This window comes from Anser brachyrhynchus, assembly GCF_964034855.1.
Source record: "Anser brachyrhynchus genome assembly, chromosome: 23".
In the NCBI taxonomy this organism is placed as follows: Eukaryota; Metazoa; Chordata; class Aves; order Anseriformes; family Anatidae; genus Anser; species Anser brachyrhynchus.
Window position 1 is genome coordinate 6140327 of NC_137716.1, and position 14099 is coordinate 6154425.

General features: G+C 42.8%; 1 protein-coding gene across 2 annotated transcripts in view; it reads left to right on the forward strand.

The window, feature by feature from the left end:
• Positions 1-209: 209 nt before the first annotated feature.
• RANBP3 (RAN binding protein 3) overlaps positions 210-14099 on the forward strand; it is a 53287-nt gene continuing 39397 nt past the window's right edge. The window contains exons 1-3 of one of the 2 annotated variants that reach the window (XM_080566234.1): positions 229-355; positions 10982-11014; positions 12054-12109. In XM_080566234.1, coding sequence (XP_080422360.1) covers positions 334-355; positions 10982-11014; positions 12054-12109 — 111 coding nt within the window. In that variant the 5' untranslated portion in view covers positions 229-333. Of the gene's footprint in view, positions 356-10981; positions 11015-12053; positions 12110-14099 lie in introns of both variants that reach the window. The other variant, XM_080566235.1, reaches the window with a different exon arrangement.

Below are 14099 nucleotides of genomic sequence, written 5' to 3' on the forward strand. Positions count from 1 at the left end.
CGCACACCACAACCTCCCGCAGGCTCAGCCGGGGCTCGAGGGCAGCACCCCCGCCCTCCGCCACCAGCCCACGACTGGCGGCTCTGAGGCGGCCGCTGGGCTTGAAGCATCCGCCCCGCCCCGCCCCGCCGCTGCGCACGCGCGGCAGCGCCCAGCGCCCTGTAACCACCCCGCCGCCATCGCCCCCCCCCCCCCCCCCGTCCGCCCACTGGCGCACGCGCGGTGCCGCCTCGAGCCGGCCGTGAGGTGGCGCACGCGCCGCCAGGCGGGGCCGGCTGGCAGTGGAGGCCGTCCGGCTGCGCGATGCATCTTGGGCGTGACTGAGGAAGTAAAATGGCGGACCTAGCGAACGAAGGTAGGCGGGCGCTGGCGCTGCGCAGCGATGCCGGCCGCGGGCCCGTCACCGCTCCGCCGCCGGCTCGGCCGCGGGGCCGCCGCGCTCCCGGCTCCGAGCCCGGCTCCGGCTCCGCGTCCCGCTCCCGGGGGCGGGCGCGCCCGGCGGCGGGCCTGCCCTCGGAAGTGCCCCCTCCCCGCGGCCTCTCCGTGCCCCGGCCCCGGCGGGGCGAGCGGCCGGACAAAGGGAGCTCCCGGCCGGGCCGCCCGCCGCTCCCGCTGCGCCCCGTGAGGCGGCGCCGGCGGCTGCATCCCGCCGGGCGGTGGCACCGGCGGCCGCCGGGTCCCAGCTCCCGCACTTCCTGCGCGCAGGCAGCGGCCGTGCCCCGGGGCCCCCGCGCCGCTCCCCGCTGCTCCTCGGGGCCGCCGTCCGCAGCCTGCGGGTGTTAACAGCGCTCCCTTGGCTGCCGTGCTCGTTAATCCATCCCCCAGCAAAGGGGGTGATGGAGGCGGCTGGGTAGCGCTAGGCGAAGTGTAGTAGTTTTTTCTTCAGCTTAAAAAATCTCTGAAATAAAGAACTCATTTTTATTTTTTATTTTTTCTTTATAAAGTCTAGGGTAAGCTGGGCTGTGCTAGTGGAGGTTTTGAGGGTTCTGCTCCAAGGTGTGCAGGCTTGGTTAACTGACGGTGGGCACCGGCAGCTTGCGTTTGAGAATAACTCCCCTTGAAGTCTCAGTAAAACCAAGTTTGTTCTCAACCGTTCATTTCTCATTATTTGTCTTGGGCTAATAGAGGGGGTGAATCTCTGAAGGAGGCAAATGAAAATGTGCGTAGCCCCTTCTGTCAAGAGTTTTTCTGATAACTGAAATCTTGTTCCAGTTGCATTTACGCTTCTGATATTAACATTTAAACACCAGGAAGCAAGTATCTGTTGTAGGTGTAGCTTTTGAAGAGGAATCCTACCAGCAGCTAACCACATAATTACACTGAAGTTATTTGACAAATCCTCTGATGCAGCATGTCTTGAGCTGTTGGCTCCCAGGCTGAAGATGTGCTGTCAGTGCACACAGAGGCATGATAAATAGTTTTGAGGGCTGTAGTAAATAGTCAAATATGTACTGATTATTGGTGAGAAATTTGCTGACAGTATGTAAAACCTTGTAATGAATTTTGATGGCATGTTGTATTTTTTAGCACCCAAAGTTTGGGAGTGGCTGTCTTAATTCGTGTGAGTCCCTCACTTTACCTCCCTGTTCTAGTAGGAAATACTAAGCTGAAAAGTGAATTCTAAATTATCAGTGTTCATTACATCATTTGATGCTGACTTACCTTCTGTTTATATTCCTGTCTCTGTATTTCTGCAGAATCTTGTAGACTTTCTGTGGTGGAAAAAAAATCCTAATGTGGTATCATCTGTACTTTTTCATCTTTCTCTCTCTTTTTCCCCTTCAGACCCTTTCCTGACTCCAGTGATTTCCCTCACCTGCTAACCTCTTTAGTTTGCGCTCGCATCTCCTTCCAGAGTTGCCATCTTCATCCTTCCCTGTTGTGTTTCTTCTCTCAATAAGAATGGGATTTAAACTGCCTTAAAGTTAAGCAAGATCAGATCTCTTCTGAACTATTGGCTGTTCAGCTCATTCTGTTGTCAATGTATGGTGTTAGTTTTCTTTCCTTCAGTTCCACTTTTGACGTATCCGTTATTGCTATACCGGAGCAAACAAATGTACTTTCTGGAACTGGTGTCTCCTGGAAGTCAGTGGATTCTGTGATCTTTCTACTTGCATTATTTGCTCTCTCTGATACTGCAGTGATACTCTCAGGTGACTTTGACCGTTTCCTCCTCATTCTTACACGTATCAGTGTTTGATTTTTCCAGGACTGTAGGTGAATGTTTTCTTTCCCCATACTGTGTATTTTCATTGGATATAAATAATGACTGTTTCAATACTGATAATTCTTTGATCTACTTTGTATTAATCTTCTTTTGTTTTAAGTGTTTGATAGCTGAACGTTCATGTTCACAAACCAAGCTTGATTAAAACAAAGCTCTTAATATTCCTTAATCTTGATTGGTTTGTACAGCAGTGCTGTCTCAATCATACTTCATTATGAAGTGCGAAGATAATTATTCCTTGACGCATAATAGGCACAAGTACGTAGAAGGTGGTTTCTGTCATTTTTGCGGAATGTTTTTGCTTAGCATGCTTAAGCAATAGCTCTTCTTGTTGGTTCATGCAAGTGAAGCTCACTTGGGATCTTACCTGTCTGGTTACTGCAACAAACCTTCTGGCCTTGAGAAGTGCCATTTTGTTCTGCTTATGTCCTTGCAGCTCACTAATGCGTAGCATTTTTAACCTGTCACTTTTATCGTGGCACCCCTTTGTTTCAATTCATTCATTCTTTTCCAACAGTAAGTATAGTAGTTCCTTTTACCTTCTAGGTGCTGACTGCTCTTTTCTTACTCTGTTGTCTTTCTTAACCCACCACTGAGATGTCAGTAGTCTCCAAGTAACCATGCCATGTCCTCTAAGTCTTCAAACTATTCTCATGGACAGTCTTTCTGTGATGCATTTCTTCATAGCTCCAGTGTTCCCAGAACTACTTAATTGTTCTCAATCTAATTGTTTAATGTTTTTTTTTCCATTCACTTGTCTTTCCTTCTTTTTCTCGGGTGTGTTGGTGAAACTGCACCTGGTGAATCTGTTGGTGAAGCTGGTGAGCATGGAGCTAATGAGGAGGAAGAGGGAAGAGCTCTCCAGCTGTTTAAAGTTTGATTGACTTTATCACAAAGACTTAGTGAGATTGTGATGCAGGCTTTGGGGATTGGCATCGTCAGGAGCTTGACTGTTGATTTGATTTGTACCATCACTGAAAACCAGGATTTTGAAATAGTATTCACAATTGTTATTGTCACTATTGTATAAAATAGTTACCAAATGGTATTAGAAATTTCCTCTGAAGTCTTTGGTATGATCTTCTTTCTACATCAGTATTCTAGCCAGATCGCATCTTAAAATTGGCACTTCACATCCACGAATCTGTCAGTGTTGTACGACGGAGAACTAGAAAACTGTCAGGCATATATTCACATAAACCTGAATGCTCTTCTCGTTAACTTGCTGTTAATATACAACTAGTAATTGGTATATTACTTGTTTCTGAAGCTGCTCTTTAGGTGATAGGATCTCTTCATGTTGAGCATGAATTATTTTATTTCCTTTCAGTTATTGAAGAGGTACAGGTTTTTCTCATGGCTAACACTTGATGACTTCCTTTACATTTCCTGTTCAGTAGGTGCTTCTGTGTCAGTTTTTCCCTCCAGCTGTACATTTGGAGAAAGGAAAGTCTTCTGCTACTTTGAGGGCAAAACCCGGCATTTACTACTGTCTCTAAAACTTACAGACCCTTTGAGCAATATCTTCCCCTCCTTGGTAATTTTCTTCACTAACGGATACAGAGTGAGACTGAGTCATTTGTTTATTGTTGGGATTTTTTGGGGGGGGATGTGCTAATAATTCACATCCAAATGCCACAAACTAGCATTTAGTTTACAAGCCAGAACTGTCTACATACGTTAAAAATTTGTTAGCGCTTTTCAGAGTTCTTTGTAGATATCTACACTGCAGAGTAATTGGCTGCCTCATGGTTTTCTTCTTCCTCCCAGCTGAAATTAAGCTATTTTTTTTTTCCATTTCTGACTTGTAGCATTTGCTTTATGTGAAGTGCCTGTGCTGAAATAGTAAAATGACCTAATGCAGAGGGTAATTTATTAATGCGACAAGGGCTCAGGAAACAAAACAACACGTGCTGTAAAAACACAAAAGGTTTGTGCTTCAAATATGATGTAAAATTTTTTCTCATCTTAAATATATAAAAAACATTCTCTGTTCCCATGTCAGCTGTGGAAGTACTACCGAGAAGTAGCCTTGTTCATGTTATAGAAGACAAAATAAATGGTTTGAAGATGAACCAAGTCATCAGATGTTTTAATTCATAAAAAGCAATTTATTAGAGTTTTGAAAGTGAGGCAGAAGCATTTTTTTTTTCCCCCTCCCTCCTGTTGTCAGTTATATTCGCTATGACATCATTTGTGAAGTCTGGATGTAAGTGATCTAATGACATTAGGTATGATTGGACTTTTCTTGTGGGGTCATTTTCAGTGATCAGCTGCCGGCTTCGTAGCTTGCTCATTGCTTTCAGTCTATTCATAGCTATTGGGAGAGATGGGAGTCTTGTTTTGTTACCAGCCCCTTTTATAAAGCTACAAACGCCTGTTTGTCTCTTTTTTAATTTATATATTATCTTTCTGATGTGATTGCTCTGCTTTTCGTAACTTAAGTAGTATTCAGGTGAAAGAACGTTTTTTGCTGTCTGAGCTGCTCAAATAAGCATAATTAAATTTAACCTTGAGCTTAATTTTTTTTTTATCTTCCTTTCATTCAACCTTTAGTCAAAGGAACTTGTATTTCTACTTTGAGTTGGCACCCATCACAGTCAGAAGGTTACTTCTGAGTTCAGAGTGGTTGGAACTTCCTGCGTGAAGGCTGTAAATCAGCACCTACGGAAAAGCATTTTTTTTCTTAACGTGCAATTTCTTTTTTCTTTAAGACAGAAAGTCCCTAAACTTGAAACAAATTTAGTAGCCTCAGTGATTCGACATTTGATTCCATTCAGCTTAACCTTTTTTAAGCAAGGAACAAATGATTTTAGTGAGTACTGTTTTTTAAATATATATTTGTTTTATGAAACCGTATTATATCAGGGAATGTTGGAAGGACATTTGTCTTTGTAAAATTGCATGGCTGTGTTGTATCTGATTCCGCATACACGTTTGTTCCTTAAAGGAATTGAAACAGTCTGAGTGTGTGGTTGTGTTCTCAAATCAAATATTTTCTCTTTGCCTGCATGCTTCTTTCCATAACATTTTTTTTCCTTCTTCTTAATAAGCTATTGCCATCTAATATTCTTTGACTGGCACAGATTTTGTCGCTACCACTTCTTTTTTTCTCCCAGAATGTAGTATAAAGAAAACACATGCAGTTCTTTTCCAGGATTGATACCATGCAGGCTTGTATACATGTAGGATTCATTCGCTATTTCATAGCTGTGTTTTGACTGGTACCAAAGCAAAGAGGAAGAACAGCTTGTGTGGTAAGGAAGCAAAATATGCTGAGAAAATACTTATAATCCATATATCCAACATTTAATTCTGTTTATAACTAATAGGCTTTTTTATTGCCCATTGTTTTTATTTTTTGAATATTTGTATTGGTACTTACTTTACCAAAATCTTACAGAATGGTAAAGAAAACTTTCTGTAACATCTAAATAGTCCTTTTACCTTTTATCCTTAGCGGTATTGTAGCACTGCAGTTAGTGTGAAGGAACAAGCCGAGTTTTCCTTCAAATCCTATCAGGGTGTCAAAATGTTGGTGCTTCTCCCCTCCCTAGGTATTTTTTTCATTCTCCCTTCTTTTATGTCATTCTTTTTTTGACGACTATTTGTCACCCAGCTTTACTGTTCATTTCTGTCTTGGTTTTACCTCGTTCTGGTATGCTCCCACCAAGCTGAGCTGGAAAGGATAGGTTCTGCTTGGGAAGAGCTAAGTAGCTTTGCATGTACAGGCACTGTGTCAGCTGCTGTGAATGGAAGTTTTTGGAAGAGGTGCTACCAGTCGTATGAGTGTTGAAGTCCCTTATATTTTCCTTAAAAGATGAAAAGATTACGTACTAGTAGTGTTCTTGGTGACTGCTAGTATGTTTTGCAGTGGTGTAAGGATGTAAGTGAGGAATAGTTTGTGGGAAAGAAAATATCTCGTTAGGACAGTTGGTCTGCCTTGGAAAAAGCAGACCAGTTTTGGGACGTACATGCTTATCTTCAGATCTGAACTAAAGGTAGTTATCTTGAAAACTGCATAATTTGAGAACCAAGTGGGTCAGTGATTAACTTGGTTGTGTTAATCAGTTAAGCCATCCTGGAGAAAAGGCGGTTGGTAATTCTGAGTCTAGAAGAAAGCATAAGTAAGAGAGGAATTGGTAAGGCTATGCACTGCTGCCCAGAAGATTTAATTTAACTCTTCTTTACAACTCGGAGTGCCTTGAGGTGGAAACTGGAGAAATGGAAGTGAGTTGTAACGTGCCCTCGAAAATCAGTGTCCATGTTCCCTGGACTTTTGGAATGGTACTGCTGGGCTTTATAATAAGTGAGTTATGTCTTTCCCTCAAGGAACAGGTTTTAGGACATCAGAAGTGGAGTGGATATTTCCAGGGAAATGCTCTTTCACCACCCAGTGCATGCTTAACGTTTTAGACTTCAGGGGAAGTACGTTATGTTTTTTGATAACTCAGTTTTCTTCTTTCTGTTGGTTGTGTGTGTCTGTTGATCGGCTACCACATGTTCCTGGGGTCTGCAACCGCATTGTCAAAACATTAAGCAAGTAGAACATATACAGAAAAAAGATGATGCAGAAAGACACCCCCCAAGGAACCCTTCCCCTTTGTACCGCCATCAGTCTCAGTAACATTAGAAGAAGATGTACCAATGTTTTCTTGAGTGGAGCTAGCCTGTGCTTCAGGAATGGGCAGCAATTTCAAACAGTCCAGCAAATCCTCGCTTCGACAGAAATATCCAAAATTTCTAGATTTTCATAGGTGTACTGCCCAGACTGTAATGTACCCCAGAATCCTCTGGAGAGCTGGGTGTGGAAGTGAACTCTTACTGCGCAGCTGCTGAGGACGGACACCTAGATCCTGGTGAGGGGCTCTTTAAGACAGCTCTCAGGACGTATTCCTCAGTGTTGCCTCCTAGGAAATATCCTCTGGAGTATGTCCGGGAGCTAAAATTCAGAAATTGCCTTAAATATTAAGAATTGCAGGTACAACAAATAAAATTTTTATAGTGCATTGCAGTTCATTTGTTGGTCTACCCATAAGCCTTTAATAGATAACAGTTTACCACACTGAATCTGTTTCATGAATTGGCAACCTAATTGTCCTTATCCATTTAACACTTATTCATTGTTCATAGCTATTATCTACTTTTTGTCTCAGGTGATATATTATGAGTTAAAGTCAAGGCAGTTGTTCTCAACTCGTATGCATTTTTTTTTTTGCCTGTGTTACAAGTTTCTGTGTAGTCAGGCGCTGTTGCACTTTTAAATGGTAAATTTAAAAAAAGAAAAGGTTTGCAATGCCGTGGTTCTTAGCTTTAAAAAATAAAATCACCTTGTCATGAACTTGCTACAGCGGTGCTGCTGAGGAATTCAGAGTTGTTGCCGTGACTTAGGGTCTGGGCTTCTAACATTTCAAAGTTTCGTTTGGGTGACTGAGATGGGAAGGGGCTTGGGTTGCATGACGCTTTGTGGCAAGGCTGAAGGAACTGGGATTTTCCATCCTAGAGAAGGGAAAGCTTCAGAGAGCGACATTTAGAGCTTTCCACGGTCTACGTGGAGGTTATCAAAAAGAGGCAGGCTTTTCTCAGTGGCGTATGTTGAAAGGACAAGATGTAAGTCATCAAATGAAAGAGGTGTTCAGACTGGATATGTATATTTTTTTTTTAACTCTAAAACAGTAAAGCAATATAAGAGATCACCCTGGGAGGCTGTTCAGCCTCCATCTTTGGAAGTTAAAACCGTCCTGGATAACCTGATTAAATAACCTGTAGCAAAGGAGAAGAATGCTTTTGTTGCCTTTGTCACTGCTTTGCTCAGGGATTTACTACGTGGGCCTGATAACAATATGGAGAAATGGACATCTGCAGTATTCGATTTTCTTTTTGTGTGCAGTTTTAGCCTGGCTTTTTGCTTATGGGACCTTTAAAAATGGATTCAAAAGGGACATGTTTTTATATCCGTACACTTGAAATATCCATTGGGTTTTTAGTAATGGGTCACTTCATGCCGCAGTGAAGGCTTAAAACTTTGCATTTCACAGAATCTTAGAATGGCTGGGGTTGGAAGGGATGTTAAAGACCATCCAGGTCCAAGCCCCCTGCCATAGGCAGGGATGCCACCCACTAGATCAGGTTGCCCAAAGCCCCATCCAACCTGGCCTTGAACACCTCCAGGGATGGGGCAGCCACAATTCCTGTGGGCAGTATTTCAAAAATACTCTTGTGGCCCCTAGAGTTGCCACCAGCTTTAACGGTTGCATCGGTGTGAACTTTTGGTGAGGTAAAATGAGGCCATGTTTTGTCTAGCTCTAGGAAACTTGGTTGACAATTGTAGACTTTGCTACAGCTATAAAGGAGGAGGAGTAAAATGGGTCTTGAAGCTAATGTGTCAAAATAAGGTTGTTCTTGCAGCATGGGTTTGCTTTGATGGTGATACTGAAATACTGGATCATGTCCTACTGAGGATTGGTTTTGTCCTCTTTATTGAAAAACAATATGGAAGGGGACCTGGGTACAGGGAAAGCATTAAATGCTAGAGCTCATTAATACTGTACAGAAATGCATTCCAAAAACATACTTAGGAATCAGAGCAGAAAGTTAAAGCCAGACATTTGAATGGGAAATTAGACACTGGAGGGTTTTTTTTTCCTTTTTAACAAATGAGGTAACAAACGATCAATGGTAACAAAGCTTTTCTTGTAATGTCTTCAAGAATGAATGCCTCTGCTGAAAATGTTTCCTCAAAACTGTAAGGCTCAGAAAAATATGCAATGGCTTGGTATGAAGGTCAGATCAGACAACGTAGCAATCCTTGCTTGCTGTGGGCTAGAATTAGGCAAATGCTTCGCCAGCCTTGTGGTTGCGTTGCAGACTTCAGAAAGGACATGATGAACAAGTGAAAGGATGACCTTTGTACAGCTCCCCATAATTTTTTTTTTCCTATATAAAGAACAGATCTCTTGTTCTTCTCAAAGAAGTAAGTCTGTAAGAGAAATAATGATCATTTCTTTAAAGGCTTCGTATATATGCACCAGAAACTGACTTAAGATTGTGCGGTTGTCACTGAAGTGTGCGGTGCCAGTCAACCTCTAAAAAATTAATGCTGATTTAGTGGAAGTAATTTTCTGAAAGTATTCTCTGCTAAACAGTGTATCCATTGTGTAACGGTACAGCAGGACGTGCACACATCCTCAGCAGTGCTGTAAGTTTAGGATCCGCAGTAAGGAATGGGCCTGGTTAAGCAATGGGATGGTTGGTGGCAGCGACTACCCGCTGTAGTGCCCTTGGTCCTGCCGGCTGCCGGCTTGTCCAGTGTCTCACAAGCAGCGAGGAACAGGGAGCTTTCTAAACCTTGAGTTTGGAGGATGGTGTTCCTTCAGTACCTAGAAACTCCCTTATCTTGCACAAGTCTTATCTCTCCTTTCACCTTCACTAACGGATCTCACTGCAGTTTTTCAGTAGCCCCTTTCCCCAGCCTTATTTGCTGTAGCTGGGCACAACCTGCAATGCTTGATTTTCTTTTTTTCTTTGGTTCCTCCAGCCGGTTATTTTTGTTTCTGTGAGTTTTCTGATCTTGGCATCCCTGTGCCTTTCTTTGAGGCCTGTGTTCTGTCACCAGACCCTGTCTCCTGTTTTGTCCTGTTCCTTTGCATCGACTTCTTTGGCTCCCTGCTGTAGCCTTTTGCCAGGCAGCCAGTGTTTCCTCTGGCCTTTGCATCTCTGGGTCTGTTTTTGTTTGTTTCATTTTGTTTTTACTGTTTGCTTTCTTCTGCCTCAGGGCTTTGATCCTGTATTAAGTACTAAATAGACAAGTAGCTGTTTTCTGTTTGATCCTCTGTGGTATCTCTGGAACTCGGTACAAGAGTCTTGGGTATGTCTTGCACTACACAATCAAGTCCGGATTTCAGGCAGCTCTCCGAAAGGGAAGAACACTAATATGGAATTTTGTTGACTGGGTGGGTAGTCTTGGATAAAACTAGTTGGGTAGAGTGCGTGCTAGTCACTGCTGTAACTCCCTCATTAGTTAATATTAAACTAGACCAAGTGTGGTAGAAAAAATAAAATGAAAATCACTTTGAAGTAAAGTGTTAAAAGCTCAGCCCCCTGCACGAGGAACCTCCCCCAGGCAGGTTATAGGGAGGCCAGGGGAATCAAAGAGGAGCCCTGGCTTCTAGGGATGCAGGTGTTCCTTCAGAGTAAACTGAAGAACCCGTTCCCTTTCAGCAGACTCTGGTTTTCGGACAAGGATAGCAGTTAAAGTTTGTCTGACTGTAGATAACTTTTGATTTTTGAAATAGCTTGTCTGCATTGCTCTCATTAATAAGCGTTGCTCTCATTAATAAGCATTTTTAAGATTCAGCATTGTGCTGTGGGTAGAACTGCCAGAGAAGAACTTAGAAAACAAAGGGAAAAGAGCAGGACAAATGCTGTAATGGTCTTTATTTCATGGCTGTTTTTACCTTTTGTCAAACGTATTATACTAATCTTGCAAAGTCAGTCTTGCTGTGTTTTTGATTGGTTGTCCCTCTGGGTAAGACTCACAGGAGGGTGGAAAGTCCATCCTCCCAAATAAGTGTACAGAGTTCTTAGATTATTTTTTTTTTATGCTTGCCAGGTAAAGTTTCATTTTTTTAACCTAAACCGATGTAATAGCTAGCAGTTCCCAAATGGACAATCTCATCCCATTTTTCTTCTATTCTGTGTATTCCTACGCTGACCCAAATGCTTTACTGATCATTCTGCAACTGATGTATGAAGAATTTTGTGATCCTGTCCTTTTTTCGGAGCGAGGTAATTCTTGTTGGCTTCATATTTCTCTTTTGTGGTATCTTTTCAAGTTCAAAAAGATTTACAGTGTCAGTTTTTATTAAATGCCTAGTCTTGTTCATAGAACTAAATAATTGCAAAGATGGAACTTCTGCAAAGAAATGAGCCAAAGTACAGCCCTCCCTGAATTCTCTTGTTTCACAGCAGTCTCCCCCAGAAGGCGGATTTAAATGTTGTACTCACCTCTAGCCCTGCAAGCATAGAGGAGGGTTGCTGACTGCATACTGAATGTGCAGTTTGTCTTCAAACACAGCACATGCCCACGGTATGATTTTGTTGAACTCTGAGGAAAGCTCGCTTCCTGTGTATTTCACGCCACCCACCCCTTGTTTTGAGGTCATTAAGGACAAAGGAAAACGTGCACTCATTCCAGAAATTCAGTCTGGTCTCGACCAAAAGTTGGTATGTTTAGAAAAATGTCCTGCTAATGCTTGAATCTGAACTTCAAGTACATAGCGGACTTGCTTTTCAGTTACATGCATGAGGCTGGTGCCTCTGTGCTAATACACATGGGATGTTTGGTTTAAATTGTGTATCTGTAAACAGTTAGTTTCCTCTACGAAAGCAGTATGTTGGTGTGTGCAGCAGAGCTCCCTTTGCACTGGTGCGTTACTATGGGAAAGGAAAAGCCTTCGCTGACAAGACTGACACGTGTTCAAAAAGTAAACTGTCGTAGTAAAGGGCCTTTTCCTGCTGATGTACCCAAGGATGATGAAAGTACTGCTTTAACATAGAGAGATCTGCAGAGACAAGGAAACTGATGGAGCTTTCAGGTATCAGTTCTATCAGTTGTGTTGCTGTTCTTAAAACACTTCTTCCTATTGAAGATCAAGTGCTTAATAATAACTACACGTTACCGGGAACCAGTCAAACAATTCGTGTAACCGAGATTTAACTGGTCTAGAGATTCATTGTCTGTCAAAGCATCATAAAGCATAACATCTTAGTTAATAATCAATGTGGTTGGAAAAAAAAAAAAACACAACAATTTTTCTTTTTGCAGAAAAACCTGCCATTGCTCCACCTGTCTTTGTATTTCAGAAGGATAAAGCACAGAAGGTAAGGAGATGTTGATAATGTATATTAACGTTTTTGTTCTGTAGCCCTAAGTCATATAACTCATATTCTGTGGTGAGCAGCCACTTGGGTATATTTTTCTGAAGGTGAAGATGGACAATAGAGCATTAACACTATTACTGGGCATAGGGTGAAGAAGTACTAGACAGGTAGAAGTGGGAAGAGGTATTGTGTCATGAAGCAGGGAGCTCTTCAGACAGAAGACAGACCGAATTTGGGAGAAAGACTGTCTTCCAAGCTGTACCTTGAAAGGAACAGGTGGCAAAAGAGTGCTGATGGTTGAAGTTGCATGAAAAACATGTAATTTTTTTTTTCTCGTAATGGAGTCAAAACAAAGAAAAGACAAGACTAGTGGTCTAGGTTATTACTTTTTACCTCAGTCTGTTTTTGTATCTCATATCTTTGGTTAGTACACTATGAAGTGTTTAACTACTTTTGAAAATGGCCATCCTGTTGCTTCACCTTTCCCTCTGCCCCCTGCCCTGTGTTCCTGTCCCCTGCCTTTGGATCGGAGGTAGCAGCTGCACAGTGTTGAGGTAAGTTGGAGCCACGCCACAACCTGCCGTAAGGTGTTCTGGGGGTGAGCTTGTGAGGAGCCGTATCCCCCTCTGTTCAGCTCTGGTGGGGCCACACCTGGAGGGTGCTCCAGCTCTGGGACCCCAGTAGAAGAGAGACCTGGACGTGCTGGAGAGAGTCCAGCGAAGGCCCTGAAGCTGGTGAAGGGACAGGAGCCCCTGTGCTGTGAGGAGAGGCTGAAAGAACTGGGACTGCTCAGCCTGGAGAAGAGGAGGCTCAGGGAATCTTATATCAATATAGATAGCATATAATTATATCTTGTGTGTGTGTGTGTGTGTGTAGCATATAATATATGTACACTACCTGACTCAAGGGTTCAAGGAGAATGGAGCCAAGCTCTTGTCAGTGGTGCCCAGTGCCAGGCCAAAGGGCACTGGGCACAAACTGAAACACAGGAGGAGGATGGGGATGTTCCATCTGAACACCAGGAATCGTTTCTGTACTGTGTGGTGACAGAGCACTGGCACAGGTTACCCAGAGAGGCTGTAGGGTCTCCTTGGAGATCTTCAGAAGCCGCCTGGATGTGGTCCTGGGCCCCCTGCTCTGGGGGGCCCTGCTGGAGCAGGGGTCGGACCAGCTGAGCTCCAGGTCTCCCTCCCAACCCCAGGCATTTTATGGTGTTGTGAAGAGGCTGGTACAGCTCATCTTGTGGCTGTAGGAGGAGCAGACCTTGGGAGAATAATGGCAACATTGAAGGAAGGAGCAGGATCTGCCATTTATTGGAAATTGCTATTAAATTGAAATAGATGTAATAGAAAATAATGCCCATGCAAGCTGAGTACAGTGTAGTTTGCATGCCTTTTCTCTTTGACACACGAAATGTTGTAGATGAGCCCTAGGGTGTAGTTTTCCTTGCATCTTTTTGTTCAAATGTTAAGCCTTCTAGTTTCTTATATTGTGAAAAACAAATAAAAAATGGAGAAAAAAATATATAAAAATTGCTTTATTTGACTTATGCCTCAATATGGGTAAAAGCTGTTAACGTTGAAAAAAAATTAATATCAAGGTTACCTTTGTTTAAGCTGAAACTGGTAGGGACCAATAGATCTCTAGTCATGTTCTCTTGTCCTGAAGGGAAGTTGGTGTAGTTGTCTAACTGCTCCAGTGGTAGTTAGATGTGGATATTCCCCCATTGTAGCCAGTCTTTCACAATAAACTTTCTCAAAACTGCAAATGCGCCTTTGAGAGAGACCCTTTTGGGATCACTGGATTGTTACATTTATCTGCACAATCAGAAAATCTTCTCCAGTGTTTCAGTAGAAATATCAAACTGTTTTGTGGTTCGTAGCTTTTATTTGGAACAAGACTTGAGTTTTCTCATGGGTTTTGTAGGCATATTCATCAGCAGGTGCTTGAAATCTTTTGTCAGATTAGAAAGGATTAAATCTGCTGTTTT